The sequence below is a fragment of the Elephantulus edwardii genome, unplaced genomic scaffold (assembly GCF_000299155.1).
Source record: "Elephantulus edwardii isolate Elephantulus edwardi_28Jun2011 unplaced genomic scaffold, EleEdw1.0 scaffold00186, whole genome shotgun sequence".
Lineage (NCBI taxonomy): Eukaryota > Metazoa > Chordata > Mammalia > Macroscelidea > Macroscelididae > Elephantulus > Elephantulus edwardii.
In genome coordinates, this window is record NW_006399936.1 from 629,024 (window position 1) to 644,045 (window position 15,022).

General features: G+C 39.4%; 1 protein-coding gene across 1 annotated transcript in view; it reads right to left on the reverse strand.

Annotated features, from left to right (window-relative positions):
• Positions 1-9,715: 9,715 nt before the first annotated feature.
• The window catches only part of ZKSCAN1 (zinc finger with KRAB and SCAN domains 1), a 9,579-nt gene continuing 4,272 nt past the window's right edge, over positions 9,716-15,022 (reverse strand). Inside the window, exons 3-5 of the mRNA XM_006896496.1 lie at positions 13,547-13,635; positions 13,099-13,225; positions 9,716-10,605 (exon numbers count right to left, since the gene is read on the reverse strand). Coding sequence (XP_006896558.1) covers positions 9,716-10,605; positions 13,099-13,225; positions 13,547-13,635 — 1,106 coding nt within the window. The remainder of the gene's footprint in view (positions 10,606-13,098; positions 13,226-13,546; positions 13,636-15,022) is intronic.

The following is a 15,022-nucleotide window of genomic DNA, read 5'->3' on the forward strand; positions in this document are numbered from 1 at the left end:
TCCCCCCTACATTTTCAAAAAAAGAGTTTAGACCACATGAAGGCTTCAGGAGGGATCCTCGCCACTAACTGTCTGCGGGGGAACCGGCCCCGACTCGCAGGCGTGTCCCTACCCTGGGGTTCGAGCCCCATTCGTCTGTCTCCGCACGCCGCTCAGCTTGAGACCTAACCTGGATGCGGCCCTAGCCATTCACCCTGAAAGACAACATTCCTTTTGTCTGAGGTCTGGCAGGTGCATAACCTCTCCCAAAAATGGCTTTCCCACTTTGTCAGAGAAAAGGTTTGATAGCTTAAGCTTGAAGGGCCTTTATCCATGTTACTCTTGTACAACAGCTCTCAATCCTGCTCTATGTCTCTGACACACCTACTCCTATAACCCTCGTCACTGAGTCAATCCATTTCATCGAGGGTCTTCTCTTGCGCTGTCCCTCCATCCTCCCAAGCATGACGTCAGTCTGCAAGGACTGGGGTCCCTCTTTGCAGCATGTCATCAAAGTATGTCAGACAGAGCTTCAGAATCCTTGCCTCCAAGAAGCTGCTTGGTTTCACCCTCTCTAGGTTGAACCTGTTTGTTTTCCTAGCAGTCAATGGTATATTCAATACTATTTTCCAATCAATGACTTATTCATTGCAAGTACTTTTTATAAGAAACGTTAATACCAGATGAGCTGTAGGAGGATATCAATAATGAGTGAAGACCAGATGAGCTATAGGAGGATATCAATATCATACATGACGAATGCAAATGGTTATTTTAAAGACAGAGGAAGAAGAGCAAGATGTCAGACAAGAATCTGACTATTGCACTAGAGTGCTGATAAGCCAAAGGAAAAATCAAGGAAGAATCTTTATCCATAGCATTATTGATAATGAACCCTGACAGAGATGGCTAAGAAAGCAATTTTACTAATAAAAATCCCCCAAATAATGAATTAATTCCTGTCTAGTTGGAACCAACTCATAAATGACCCTATAGCCGGGTTTCAGAAGCTGTAAAACTGCAAAGTATGTTTACCTTCTTCCTGCTGGTGGATTTGAATTGTCAGAGAGGTGTGGCTTCTGTGTAAATAGAGCAACTCCCCTTCAACTACACCAGGAGAGCTCCCTAATTTATAGATTACCAGAAAAACCCCTCTGATCTGTTCTAGGACCATCTTGTAGAAACTGAATGGCATTTACTTATGGTCAATCACGTAAGCTTAACTCTCTTATTCACTATGGCTCCTGAATTATCATTTCTCCATATTCCACCTTTAACTCTTTCAGCTGTTATAGATTGTGTAGCTTACAATTCTTTCACTCTGACAATAGTACATTGTTTCGTTTTTCATTATCCAGCAGAACAGCCTTGTCCACCTGTGGCCATGCAGATTTCCCAGTTTGGATTGTCAGTATCCCACAAATAACCCCTTTTGCTTTTATTTAAGCAGAGTTCCTGATGTTTCTCTTTGGAATCTTTTAGGATCGTTGAAAAAAGTTTTTATTACAGATATTTTCAAAGATAGACAAAAGCTGAGAGACTGGCATATACTTACCCACTGCCTAGCTTTAAAAATTATCCCATTGCCAGTCTTCATTCATTCCCCCAGACTTTCCCCATTGTTTATCGTGAAGCTGACTTCAGACAGCATTATCATTTGCTGATGTGAGATGGATCCTAGCGGAAAGCCAAGAATACCAGAATGTCTATTTGGGGTTTATTGACTATTGACTGTGCAAAGGCATTTGACTGGGTGTTATAGGAAATTATGGCTAAGATTGAGAAGAATGGAAATTCCAGAAAAATTATGCTTATATGAAATTCATAACCTAGATAAAGAAGTGGTTGTCTGAACAGAGCAAAGGAACATTACATGGTTTAAAATCAGGAAAGGTGTGTGTCAGGGATGTATCCTTTCTCCATACCTATTCAATCTGTATGCTGAGCAAATTATTTGAGAAGCTGGACTCTGAAAAGGCATGTGGCATCAGGATTGAAGGAAGACTCATCAATAAACCTTCTTATGCACGTGACACAATCTTGCTTGCTGCAGATCAAAGAATAGATCCACATCACGATAGATGGAGAAAACACTGAAACTATCAACATCTTCCCTCTTACTTGTATACACAATCAACAACCTTGGCACCAGCAGCCAGGAGATAAAGATATGTATTGCACAGGGAAAGGGACATCTCCAAATTACTGTGGAGTAATGATGTCAGTTTGAGGAATAAAGTATGCCTGATTCTGGCCATGATCTCTTCAGTCACTTGTTACGCATCTGAGAACTGTACAGTGACCAAGGATGAAAGAAGAATAATTGATGCCTCTGAGTTGTGGCATTGGAGAAGAGTACCGAGTAACCCAAGGATTGCAAAAAGAATAAAGAGGCACGTTTTGGAGAAAGTGCAGCCAGAGTGCTCCTTGGAGGAAAAGATGATAAAGCTTCGTCTCACATACTTTGGACATGTTGCTAGGAGAGGCTATTCCTTGGAGAAGGACATTATGCTTAGAAAGGTGGAGGGTTGCCAAAAGAGAGGAACATCTTCAACCAGATAGTTTGACATAGTGACTTGTGCAATGGGCTTGAGTGTGTCAAATTGTGAGGATGGCACATGATACACCAGGGTTCAAATCTGTAGTTCTTAAGGTTGCTATGGGTCCTTATTCAACTTGCCAAGATCTTAAGACCAATCATTTAGACATCTAAGATTTCTGGGTGACACATGTTAAGAGATCCTCACAAGTCATTTATCAGTCAGAAATTAGCAAATCCAAAGTGGTGAGGTCTGAATGCCTAATCTGGCCTAAGAGAACATGGAGAATATTTTTTTGGTGTAAGACATGGGAATAAGGCACAAAGCAATCTTAGTATGATAGAACAACAGAAAAATAACTTCATCAACATCCTGTGGCAGAAAAGGGGAAAGATTCTGGTATCTATTGACCAGGGCTCCCTTCCTCCTTTTTGAGTATTGTTTTCAAAGTTCTTTCAATTCCTGTATTTTCTTGTTTTATCTCACGATCACTTGTTTTGGCTGCGATACCAAACGTGGCCAATAAAACTTTGATTTCTCTTTGAACACGGATGGGCCAGACTTCTGCTCTTGGCATCTTTTAAGATTACCCCCAATCTCTTTTTCCCTTCCTGTAAGAAGTCCACACACACAGGATGTTTTGAAGCCACAATGTCATTTGCTAAAAGAATGAATGGGGGGGCAGTGTGAGGTGAGAGGAGGCCTGGTGGTGTGGTCCATAGTGCTGCGTGTTAACCAAAAGGTGGAGTGATGCAGTCCCACTACCTCCTCACAGGAAGTCATCATTCTGTTGCTGGGAAATGAGGGTTTGAAGATGGAATTTATCTGGATTTTTCTATTCTGCCTTATCTGGAAAGTGCCACTTGCTGCCTTGTCAAGGAGGGTATGATGTCTTGATGTCGTATTTCTCTACAATTGTAGGTGCTTTCTTGTCTGTGAAAACTGAAGATGGTAAAAAGCATAATCTCAAAGTGGAGGGTATCTGCTCCCACAGCCTGTAAAATCTCTTCTTTCTCAGGACCCCAAGAGAGCCTCAGGCATACCTCAGTGCATCCACCATCTAGGTAGCTTTCAAAAAGTCATATAATTTGGTCAAGGTAAGTTCAAGGCCTTTATCTTAATATTTTTAAAAAGTACATATTCAACATCATTTTAAAAATTGGTTTATTCCATGGAAACCAAGATTTTTTCCATCTGGTACTAAGAAGCTAGTTAAAGCTCTAAAATGGTGTTTCAAAGGCTGCTTTTGTGAAATTTTTTGTGAAACAAAAAAATATCTATCTGTGCAAGAACTGTTTGGGAACAGTTACAGTTTTAAAATTTTATCTTATTATTCTTTTAACCCAAAATATGTATACTTATGCAACCAAGGATAAACAAGAACACAAATATTGCACCCTAGAGATAATCATTTATTGTTGTACCATGACCCAGAAGAGAAACAAAGAGAGTATTACAAGTTTCCCGTATTTCCTTCCTTCTTCAACCTCACTACTGTAGCATTTCTTTTCAGACACCATTGGTCTTCTAAAATGGACCAGTGTCTAAAACGGAATCTATAAATTTTGTCCTGCCATTTCTTTACTGAACGGTCAGGCCCCAATCAAGGTTTCAAATTATTTCCTAATGTTCTCTAGCTTCAAAACATACAAACAAAACATTCTCCCCTAAGTACCCATTATCTACCAAAAGAAACCTTCCTAGAAAGGTTATGAGGATTTTAAATGAACACGTTTAATTTAAAAATCATTTATTGGGGAAAAAATATCATTTATTGAACATCTACCAAGCATCTGAACTCTTAACTAGAGAGATGAAAAATCCAGTTTTTAACAGCAATAATTTAACTCTGCAGGTATACAAAGATAAGTCTCTTCTTTTAGTCTAATTTTTTTTCTAATCTAGGAAACTGGAAATAAAACCCCACCAACACCCCCAAACACCAGGAGAGGTTTTCTTACCTCCAGTATACAATAAACAAGACAATGCCTGAGTTAGCTCACTCTCTTTAGATTTAGGCTTACCATGTCGACTGGATTATAATAAGCTACATTTAATTAAAAGTTAATAAAAATACATTTACTCATTTTAAAATACTTATCCTGCTTGCATATCCACTCCTTACCCCAAAACTCATGTATTTTTTTAATACAAGACTTTCTGTATAATCACAATCTTCTCCCTCCCACCCCACCCTCTTCATGTATTTGTTTTCAAATTAAGACCCCCTGCTGCAGGGAGAAGGCTTTCTAACATGTTTTGTCCTTACCAGGGCAGGTTACAAATTTAAAAACCAGCAGAATGCTATTAACTGGTAGAGGCGAAGGAGGTGGCCAGCTAGCATAAATTCCAATTTCTCTTCTCTCCTCCTCAGACGTCTCTTCTTCAGCCAGATGCTCAGGCAACTACTACTCTATTACCTCTTTTCTCTCTTAATGCATCTAACTTTGTTCCAAGGCTTAGTGATTTGGGGATGTTGCAGCTAGCTGCCAAATCCTTTCCCAGGACCAAAGGAACATAAATCTAAAACTGGAATAAAATAGTTTCAATATCAATTTCCAATTATTCACCGATTTCTCTTCAGATCTTAAAATGCTCAGCCTCACAGCTTAGAGTGCTTGGTGAAGGGAGAAAAAAAAATTAAAGATTAACGTCATGGACATTTGCATAATGCCATTATTTGGAAAATGGTGAGAACCTCAGATGTCACTGAGTGATGAGATTATAGGGTAAATGGCGGTGGGATTATAAAGTAAAGCTGTAAGTTAACAGCAGACTGTAAGTCTACCTAATGACCTTTCACTGTTTTACACTAACAGAGAAGAGACTTGTGTTCAATATTAAATAGAACCAGTCTATAACCAAGTTCTCACATGGAGACATTCTGTAACATGAGATGTCAAAAGGACTTCCCAGGATTTTTACGTGACCTGCTGAAATGGAGATGGCTTACTTCCCTGAAACCTCAAGTTTGTTTGACAAAACTTTAAAAAATCCTCAAGTAGCAAAATAAGTAACTACTCTTAAATGCAATGTGTCTTTTCTAAAACCTGTTAGGAAAACTTTTCAAACAACAATGCATTAATTAAGATTTCCAGAAGTAATTGAAATAAAAGAAAAAAATCTACTTCTATGAAAAGATCTAGTTGAATTTCATTTCCTGATGCTACACTTCACTTCGCAATCTGCAGACTTGGGGAACACCAGCCTCTCCATTTCGCCTTAGAAGTGGCTCCTTTGGCAAGTGTTGCTGTAACTGTTTAACCACATATTACACATAGTGTTCTATGAATATGGTCGTTCAAATCGGATTAATTTTAGATGAGTAGATTAGAATGACTAGACATTGGAATGAAGATGACTCTAGGATAAATTTTTTTTTTTTAAATATGTCAAAGCTGTGAATCTTCACAAGTTCTCTAGTAATCACAAACCTGGGGAAGGTCTGTAATAAGTAAATACTGTAAAATTGTTCTTATACCTTAACAGAGAAACTACCTGCAATGCCAGCATCTGGGTGAATCTGATGCACTTTTCCTCAGGAAAAAGCCCACCTGGTGTTTTTCTTACCTAAATTTTCCGAGATTAAGATTCTGCAGAGGAAAGAGGATTATGGTTTCAGAATCTGGTCAAGTGGTCCCATTAGACTTTCCAGGCCACTTGCTACTTGCAATTCGTAAAGAAGCTGCTCTCACTCCACCTGACAGCTAAGAGATTGATATTCTCATTTTAAAGGGGGGAAAAAACTCTTAGGAAGCCACACACTCTTACTTGTTCTACTGTACTGCCCCATCTTTCCTGATGACTTTACCAATTGTGATAAACATTAGATTACAAAGCTTTTTTATCATTTCCCTGTCCTTGGTTCTGTGAACTGACTTTTTGTCTATAACCATACCAGTTTCTTCGCTACTCACTCTTTTGGAGTGATGTGTGCTGTCAAATACATTTAAAATAAAAATATATAGCCTGATTACAGGGAATTTACGGAACAACAGAAGTTGGAGATACAAAACAGATACTGACATTTATGGCCATACAAAATGTATAGAAGTATCCAACATAAATAAGTTTTGTAAGAAATTGTATGTTTTGCTGTTTCTTTAGCCTTTCCCCACATTTCTTCTGCGGATCCTCTGCAGTTGCAAAGATTAAGCGTCTTCTACAGTGCTTCAAAGATTCATTACATGATTAAAATATACCGATAGAATTCATTTTCTGTCCCATCTAAGAGTGCTGTACATGAAACTTTGCCTCACATAGAACGTTATTAAAGTTTATTTACAATGTAAGCTTTCCGATGCTAAGAGCTGAAGTGTGTGATCAAAGGCTTTGCCTCATTTATCACATTTAAGAGATTCCTTTCTGAAATGAATTCTCAGATGTGTAAAAGATGTGAACTGTTCCACTTATTAAACATGTCACTATCTCTGGACGTAGCAGTTTCACTTCTATGCCTGTAGTACAATATTAAGTGCCTTCCACATTAAGATGCATCCGCAGGTTCTAGCCTGTCTGCTAGGTTGGAGTAGAAACAAGTACTCCACACCTTGGAAGAATTTGACTTTTCTTCCTGGCAAGATTGGAGTACATTTAAAAATTCTTCAAAACCTTCCATGAGGTCACTGGCATGTCAATGAATAACTGCAGAATACTTAAACTGTTACCAGGTTTCACATTTTTTTATGATTATCCCAAGCACTACTTAGATATTGCAAGTCTTTTTGATTATGTCTCTGTTACACTTTGTAATGAACATCTGATAATAAATGCAATGCAAATGGCTCTAATGAACAGTTGCAGTCTGAGATTTTCTCAGCAACACATCTTCAAACAGCTTCTTCAGGGAGCAGAGCACAGCAACTGAAGAACTGAAGCAACCTTGGGGGCTACTCCAAGATTAGTAGGACTCCTCATTAAAAAGGAACGTGAATGTGGGGGGTGGGCACAGGTTACATTTAGTCAACTTTCACTAGGAAAAAAACATATGCATTATGATTTCAGCATGTAGCTGTGGCTTTTTTTTTTCTTTTTTAAAAAAAGGGTCATTGTGGGGCTGGACAAAGTTCTTTCCTTACCAAGAACAAAGGGGAGTCAGTGTTTTGATTGGTGCCTGGAATGAACTTGTCCCTGTCCATGCTCAAAAACGGCAGCAGCTTTCTACGTAACCATTATCCTTGTGGCTTATTCTTTGAAGAAAATTCTTAACAGTATTCCTTCTACTTCCATTTTAGTATATATATTAAAAAAAGGGTACTTGGGTAGTCTTTTGGAGTAATTTCTTCTGTTTCCCTTAAATTAAATGGACAGAAATATTCTGGTAGCCAGTTGACTTTCAGTCTGAGACTACGTAGGACCTTATCTCCTTAGCTCCCCATGAAGCCGTAATGCCTCAGGGGCTTTTAGAGTTGGTCACTGAACAACTGGTAAGTAATATAGTATATTTCTTGAGGGAAAATTTCAGGTGATATATAGGGTTATGATAGTCTTGGGATTTGTTAGTAGTCTGTATATCTAAGTTTCTGCAGGGTTTTTAAAAATAATTTTATCTTCTCAGTCACTGCAACCCAAGTCCTGATGAATGCCTATGTGATGCACAATACTTTGTTCTCTTGTGTGTTAAAGTGTCATCTGTGGCCTCTAGTTTGCCAACTGTATCCTCCTGCTCCGATGATGGAAGACTAGTTTTAGAGTTCCATTCAGTCTTTAGTGATGAAAACCACAAAATGCATGACATCATGCTGATGCTATGACCAACCCCATCTTGTTCTCTGGTGAACTTTGCAGAGCAACAAGATAGGTTCAGTAATTGAATAGATAGTGATGCCAAATGCTTCTGCAGTTTCTAGAAAAGAGTGGAATAATGCTCCTCTATAACTTTCCTTTATCTGAAAAGCAACAAAAATGGTATCTTCTGAACTACATTCTCTAGAGTAATAGATGTTTCAGAAAGTGCTCAAATTATGTTGTTCAGGAGCGAATTTTGGCTAAAATCTTTTCCTTAGAAAGTGGTCAGAAAAACGGCCTTGTTTAATGTTCCTATTCTTTTTAAGTAAGATGATGACAATTAAGACTTCTTTGTCATCTGTGGTAAGAACGCATTCAACTGTATTTGGAAAAGCAACTTCCCTTTAAAATATTTAGGTCAAAAATCAGCATTAGACTCTCAAACTTCACCAGGCCTCAAGGTGCTGAAGGTCCAAGGCTGGGCCAGGCTACCACTGCTCATATACTCCTGATTCACAAGACCCGATCATCAGTAGAAAAGCTTTGCTAGGCGTCAGTCATAAGTGCCCCGTATGTGTGCGGAGTTGTGTTCAGTGCTGTCAAGGAAACAAACAGTTCCAACGGCAACTGAAGTTTCTTTTTTCTGGGGACAGATAAAAACTCAAACGAAACAATTTAAGTTCATTAGACAGTGTACAATCAAGTGCTCAACTGTAGACAAATGCATTGAGGAGTGCCATAGTGCTTCAGGGATTTCCAGAAGGGAAATTCTGCTTTTTTCAATTGCTGTTCCCATTTCATAATTTACCTCGGGGATGAGGAGAAAACCATCTACGCCTGTTACCATTCTCTGGAACTGCAGACTGGTGCACGTACCCCAACTTTCAGGATGAGACAGAAATCTTTGGTTTGGTACCAGGCACAGCGCTAGATTTCTACAGCTTTGGTAGGCCACCAGGGATCATGTATCTAACTTATTATATAAGTAACTTGTTTAAGCAGCCATGTCCCAAGGTAATTTTAAAAAGCTGTCCCTCTGCCCTTTTTTTTAAGAAGATGGTGGCCAAGTAGAACTTCTTTGTAGCAAATAGCTTTTTAACCTCAGTATCTTTTTCACAGAGCTACTCTCTCACTTTGTATGCTGTGGTGGTGAGGGGGGCCTTCGAGGCATCCTCACTATAGAAAAGCCTGACATTTTATGGTGTGTGTACTTCTATCTTGTGTTGGAATATCACATCTTATCCAGATGACCAAGTTTTCCCTGCAGGGACTGTGTGGAAGAACGGCACACCCTCAGACTACAGAAAAGGGGAACACTGCTTGTGTATCTCTAAGGATCCTTAAGTGTCATTTTGTTGTGGTTTGTTTTTTAGCTTTTGAGGCTGGTTTTGTACCCCTCTATGGGCTTATTATCATAGAAATAATTTTAGAAACAAAAGGGGGAAATGGCTTGTGGATGAATTCTCCCTTTACACACAGCTCTTCAGGAATGCTCCGAACGCATCAAGGGAGGCTGGGGTGTAATCAGAGGCTCGCTCTCTGGTGTGAATTCTGTGGTGCAGAGTGAGGGTTGAGCTCCGAGTGAAGGCCTTACCACACTTAGTGCACTTATAAGGTTTTTCTCTGGTGTGAATTCTCCGATGCAAAATAAGGTATGAGTTTCGGTTGAAAGCTTTCCCGCACTCACTACATTCATAGGGTTTTTCCCCAGTGTGGATCCTCTGATGTTTAGTCAGGTCTGAGCTCTGGCTAAAGGCCTTCCCACACTCATTACATTCATATGGTTTCTCTCCAGAGTGGATCCTCTGATGCAGAATGAGATTGGAGCTGTGGCTGAAAGCTTTGCCACACTCATTACATTCATGAGGCTTCTCTCCTGTGTGGATTCTCTGATGCAGGACAAGGTTTGAATTAAGACTGAAGGCTTTGCCACACTCATTACATTCATAGGGCTTTTCTCCAGTGTGGATTATTTTATGGCGAATAAGGCTTGAACTCCTTGTGAAGCACTTGCCACATTCATCACATCTGTGAGACTTTGTTCCTGTAGGGACTTCTTCAGGGGTGTTAAAGTTTGAACTCAAACTGAAGCTTCTCCCCAGTCCTTTGCCCTTCTCTCTTGGGGCTCTCTCTCCTGTGGTGGGTTTTTTACCCTTGACTGTGGTTGGTCCCGAGTCTCTCTTCTCTTTGCCATTTTTCTCCTCAGAGTGTTTCTGCTGCTGTTCTGTTACTCTGCCTTGTTGTTCATGTTTTTCTCTAAAAGCTTTTTGGAATCTTCCTGTTGTTTCCCCATGTGATGCTGAGTCCTCTGCAATCTTAGCCTTGGAGGTTGACTCCTCACTCTCATTCCTGTTTCCACCTGACACAATAAACAGAAAATACAAATAGTACCTTTTTCTTTTGAATGCACAGGTTAAACAAGTGACATGATTTTCTGGGAAGTCTGCAAAATGACTTTACAATATTAACTGGAGATAAGACGGGGGAACACTCAAGCTACAAAAAGAGTCTATGAATCCAGTACTATAGTTCAAACAAACAAAATTACAACATTCTTTGATAGTTATCAGAAATAGAAGCAGATGAAAAAATTAGTAAACAGATATTACATATACTAAGTTGGGTACAAGAAAAATCATTAAAGGGATGATCAGTTCACTATCATTAAACAAAGGGAAGACAAAGGTGCACAAGAAATACAGTCAACAAAGGGAAACATTCTTACATACTAAATGTTGCCATTACTAACAAAAATAAAAATCTGTAAGTGGATATATACGCAGACAGCTAAGACACAGGCAGGTGAAAGGAACTGTATTAATGACATATAGGTTTGGCAGATGATATTTATACACTCTTATTAGTATATACTGCAAATACTTCCATGTATAGAGCAGAAACAAGAGGCTACATAGTTATGTAAACTTCTTAATCATAACTAAATACTCTGAGGAAATGAATGAGGCCACCTGAGTATAGTCTCAAGGGACATCAAGGTCAACTGGCATAACACAGATGATGTTTAACAATGCAGCTTGGACTTCTTCCTGTGGTCCACTGGTTCTAGAGCATGCGCTAGCTCCTGGAAGAAATGAGCACTGACTAACTCTTTTTCATACAGTGACTCTGGGTATCCCTTCCAGCTTTTTATTTTTTGTGTCACTCTGTACTTTGTTGATAGAATCCTTCAGTGTTACAACTTCAGAGCACCAACTATGCTCTTCTTTTGGTTTTCTAGTTTCAGGTTTTCACACATTTCTCTACAATACTTTGCCTTGTCTTCCTTCCTGAGCTACTTCTTTTTAAAAAAATTTTATTTATGTTATTTAATTATGTTTTTTGCAAGAAATCTAGAACACCAACTTATAAGGATAAACTCTATTGGTGAGGGAGAAGAAAGAATACAAGTAGCTTTTGAGATGAGGAATAGCTCTCATTTTTGGCAAAATTTGGGAGTCTAAAAAATTTGGGCGTCCACAGCTTTCTGATCAACCTTGCGCTGCTCTTTAATCATGTATTCTCCTTCTCTGTGTCAAAGATCTCGTGCTCCTGGTTCTGGGCTTCTGCAGCTTATTCCTGAATTAAGTGTCAATAAGATGTTTTTGGAATTTTGCACCACTTATTTTTTTTCCCCCACATAATTTTAGTGGAGGTGGCAATGATAAATTTCTGGGGTGTTCTCCACAGAGGAACCTGACTGAGGTCAGAGGCCTGGTCCATTCACATATGTTATATTCTACTTTTTTTCTTTTTTAAAGTCAAGTAACACAGCAGAATTTATTGTGTTTTAAGAAAGACTACAGAAAGGTAGAAAACAGCTCAGCACACTAGACTACAAAAATATAGAACGCTTCACGAATTTGCGTGTCATCCTTGCGCAGGGGCCATGGCTAATCTTCTCTATATTGTTCCAGTTTCAGTGTATGTGCTGCCGAAGCGAGCATTGGAGTCTTCTTTGAAGCATCAGCGCTTTCTATCCTGAGGCTTTATTTTTTGGCACAGTATCAACGCTATTCAGCTGCTACTTATTGTCCAGTTATTTTAGAAGTGGATGGCCTACTCTGTTTTAGTCTGGAAACAAAACTGAAACCTGTCCTGCAGGCATGCCCCTGCTGGTATGTGAAATACTAGTGGTATAGCTTCTAGCATCACAGCAACACACAAGCCACCACAGTATGACTAACTGGAAGACAAATGGTGTAGCATATCAGGTGAGAAAACCAAGTATTACCATTGGATATGATCTCTTAGGACTTATTTTTTCCTTTCTTACTAAGCATTTAGGATCCAGGCCTCTTCATAAGAGAGCACCAATAGGTTTTGAAAGGGTGATCTTGACATAAGCAAAGTACAGGGAGAGGCCTGTTCATGTAGTTAGACAAAGCTCTGAGCAGTGCTTTACAGAATGGATGAAAACAAAGTCCATTTAATGGCTTTGAACTAGACCAACAATCTGATCACCCAGACTTCTTTACTAGGAAATGCAAGCACTTCTCTATCTAGCAAGGGAACCTAAACTGTAACTTAACGGGAGCAGGGAAGCAGTATTTTCCCAGGTAACTAAGAGGTTGTAGAGGTAAGAACCCAGGGTATATGTGTCCATTTCTCATTTCAAAGAGCAAAAACTACCTAGGAGTAAACCAAAACAAAAACCACCACTGTGAGTCAAGGTGTCACAACATCATACTTTATGGATTAAATAAACAAACATTTTATATCTCTAATTTGTCCAAATAAAGGGTCTCAGAATTCTCTATATCATCTTCTACCCTCAACCAAGTACACATCAGATTCTACAATCAACAAAGATGCAAACGACCTGAATTATACAATGATGCTGCTTTAGTCTTACCCTGGGAAAATATGCTCCCAAAAGTCTCCTGTCTGTTGTCTCTATTGAGATTCCTCCGAGCCAGGTTCTGACATCCCCATTCCTCAAGGATGAGAGACACTGCCATGTCCTCGATCTTCACCATTGCCTGGAAGAATATGAGATCCCCACACTGAGTTTCTCCAAAGTTCAGAGACAATCCTACACCACACCTCAAGCCAGGGAGGGTTTTCAGGAAACCACTGGTTGCTGGGAAAGATAACATGGTCTTAGAAGGCTCTAATGAAAAAAAAAGGCGCTAATGAACTGGGAGTTTGTGTTAACAAGGCAGCAAATGGATAGTGTGGTGTAGGATTTCTCTTTGGGCAAAGGCATCAAGAGTGAGTGTCTCAGGTAGAGATGTTAAAAGAGGCCCAGGACAAGAGGAAGACACAAAGGATTGAGGAGCAAAGAGGGGCCCACAGCTGACCTGGGAATCTGCTGTGAACAGTGCAGATGCCATCGCCTGGTCTTTGGGAATCCCCTCACGAGAGGCAGGAACGTGAGAAGCAGGGAGAGCTAGAAGAGGAGAAAGGATCTGTGAGTAAACCAGCTCTGCTCTGAGGCCTTATGTCAGATCCTGAGGCCATGCTCTTTCTTGCGCAAGCATGCTCAATGTTCCATCAGACAATAAGTAACTGCAGAGAATATAAAAATGAGAAGGATATTTCTATTTTCAGAGACCTCTAATCTCAAGCAAGAGTCACAAAAAAAATCATAGAGTCCTTAGAACTGCCTAGTCTGACCCTTTATTTTGAAGAAACCGAGGCCTTGGGAGGTAAACAACCTGTCTAACAGAATAGAGTATCAGAGCGAGGACAGGAACCCAGATTCTTATTCCCCACTACAAAAGTGAGTGATATATGACCCATCATCCAAACCTGGCTGTTAATTTTCCTCTAGTTCAAGGATTAGTATACTAGGATATCATATTCTCCTGTATGCTGAAAGGTAAAATGACATGCCCAAGGTAAATTAGTGAGTTGAGAAGTAAATGGGACTATTTTAAAAAATAAGTTGGTGTGTGGACATGTTTTTATTTCTCATGGGTAAATACCTACAAATAGAATTGCTTATAGTATATGTATGTATGTCTAACTATAAGATATTGCCACTATCACTGAAATGATATGACACTGAAGTATATGTATAAAAATACTGAATGGATGGGTTTTCCTAAAACAAACAAACAAACAAACAAACAAAACAAAACAAAAACAAAAAAACCAAAAACTAACTCATGCAATTTTTTAATTAAATGCATACATTATTCAAATGCTGATCATATTGCTGAATTATTGTTACTGCTGATTACCTTTGAGTTGAGCCCGACCCTATGAACAAAAGACCTGAAGCCCCTCTGCAGATAGAGTTCATAGAGTTTCTGGAGGCATAGGGAAAAAAATTTAAACTCAAATTTATCTCCATTGCAGTATTAAATTTGAAAATGTTACTGGTTAACTATTGTTAACCAATATTTTGGTTAAAAAAATGTGACAAGACACTACAGAAATAAATCTGAAACTGAATTACTAATCCGTTAACTCTAACTCAGAGCTCACCCTCCAGGGGGGTTTTAAGAGGCTGTAAACTGCATGGAAGGAGACTGCCCATCCTTCTCCTTTAGAGCAGCTGGTAGATCTGAACTGCTTGCTTTTGGGCTGGCAACATAATACCCGACTCTAAGTAACCAGAGCTACCAGAGCTTCCCCAAAACAAGATAAGCATAGCAAAAACAGATGTTGCTGTTGTTGTTATGTGCCATCGAGTCGTTTGTGACTCATAGCGACCCTATGTACAAGAGCTCTAAATGCTACTCTATCCTGTGCCAACCTAGCCATCTCAAACATACTTATTCCCACCAGTCACAGAATCGATCCATCTCATCGAAGGTCTTCCTCTCTTT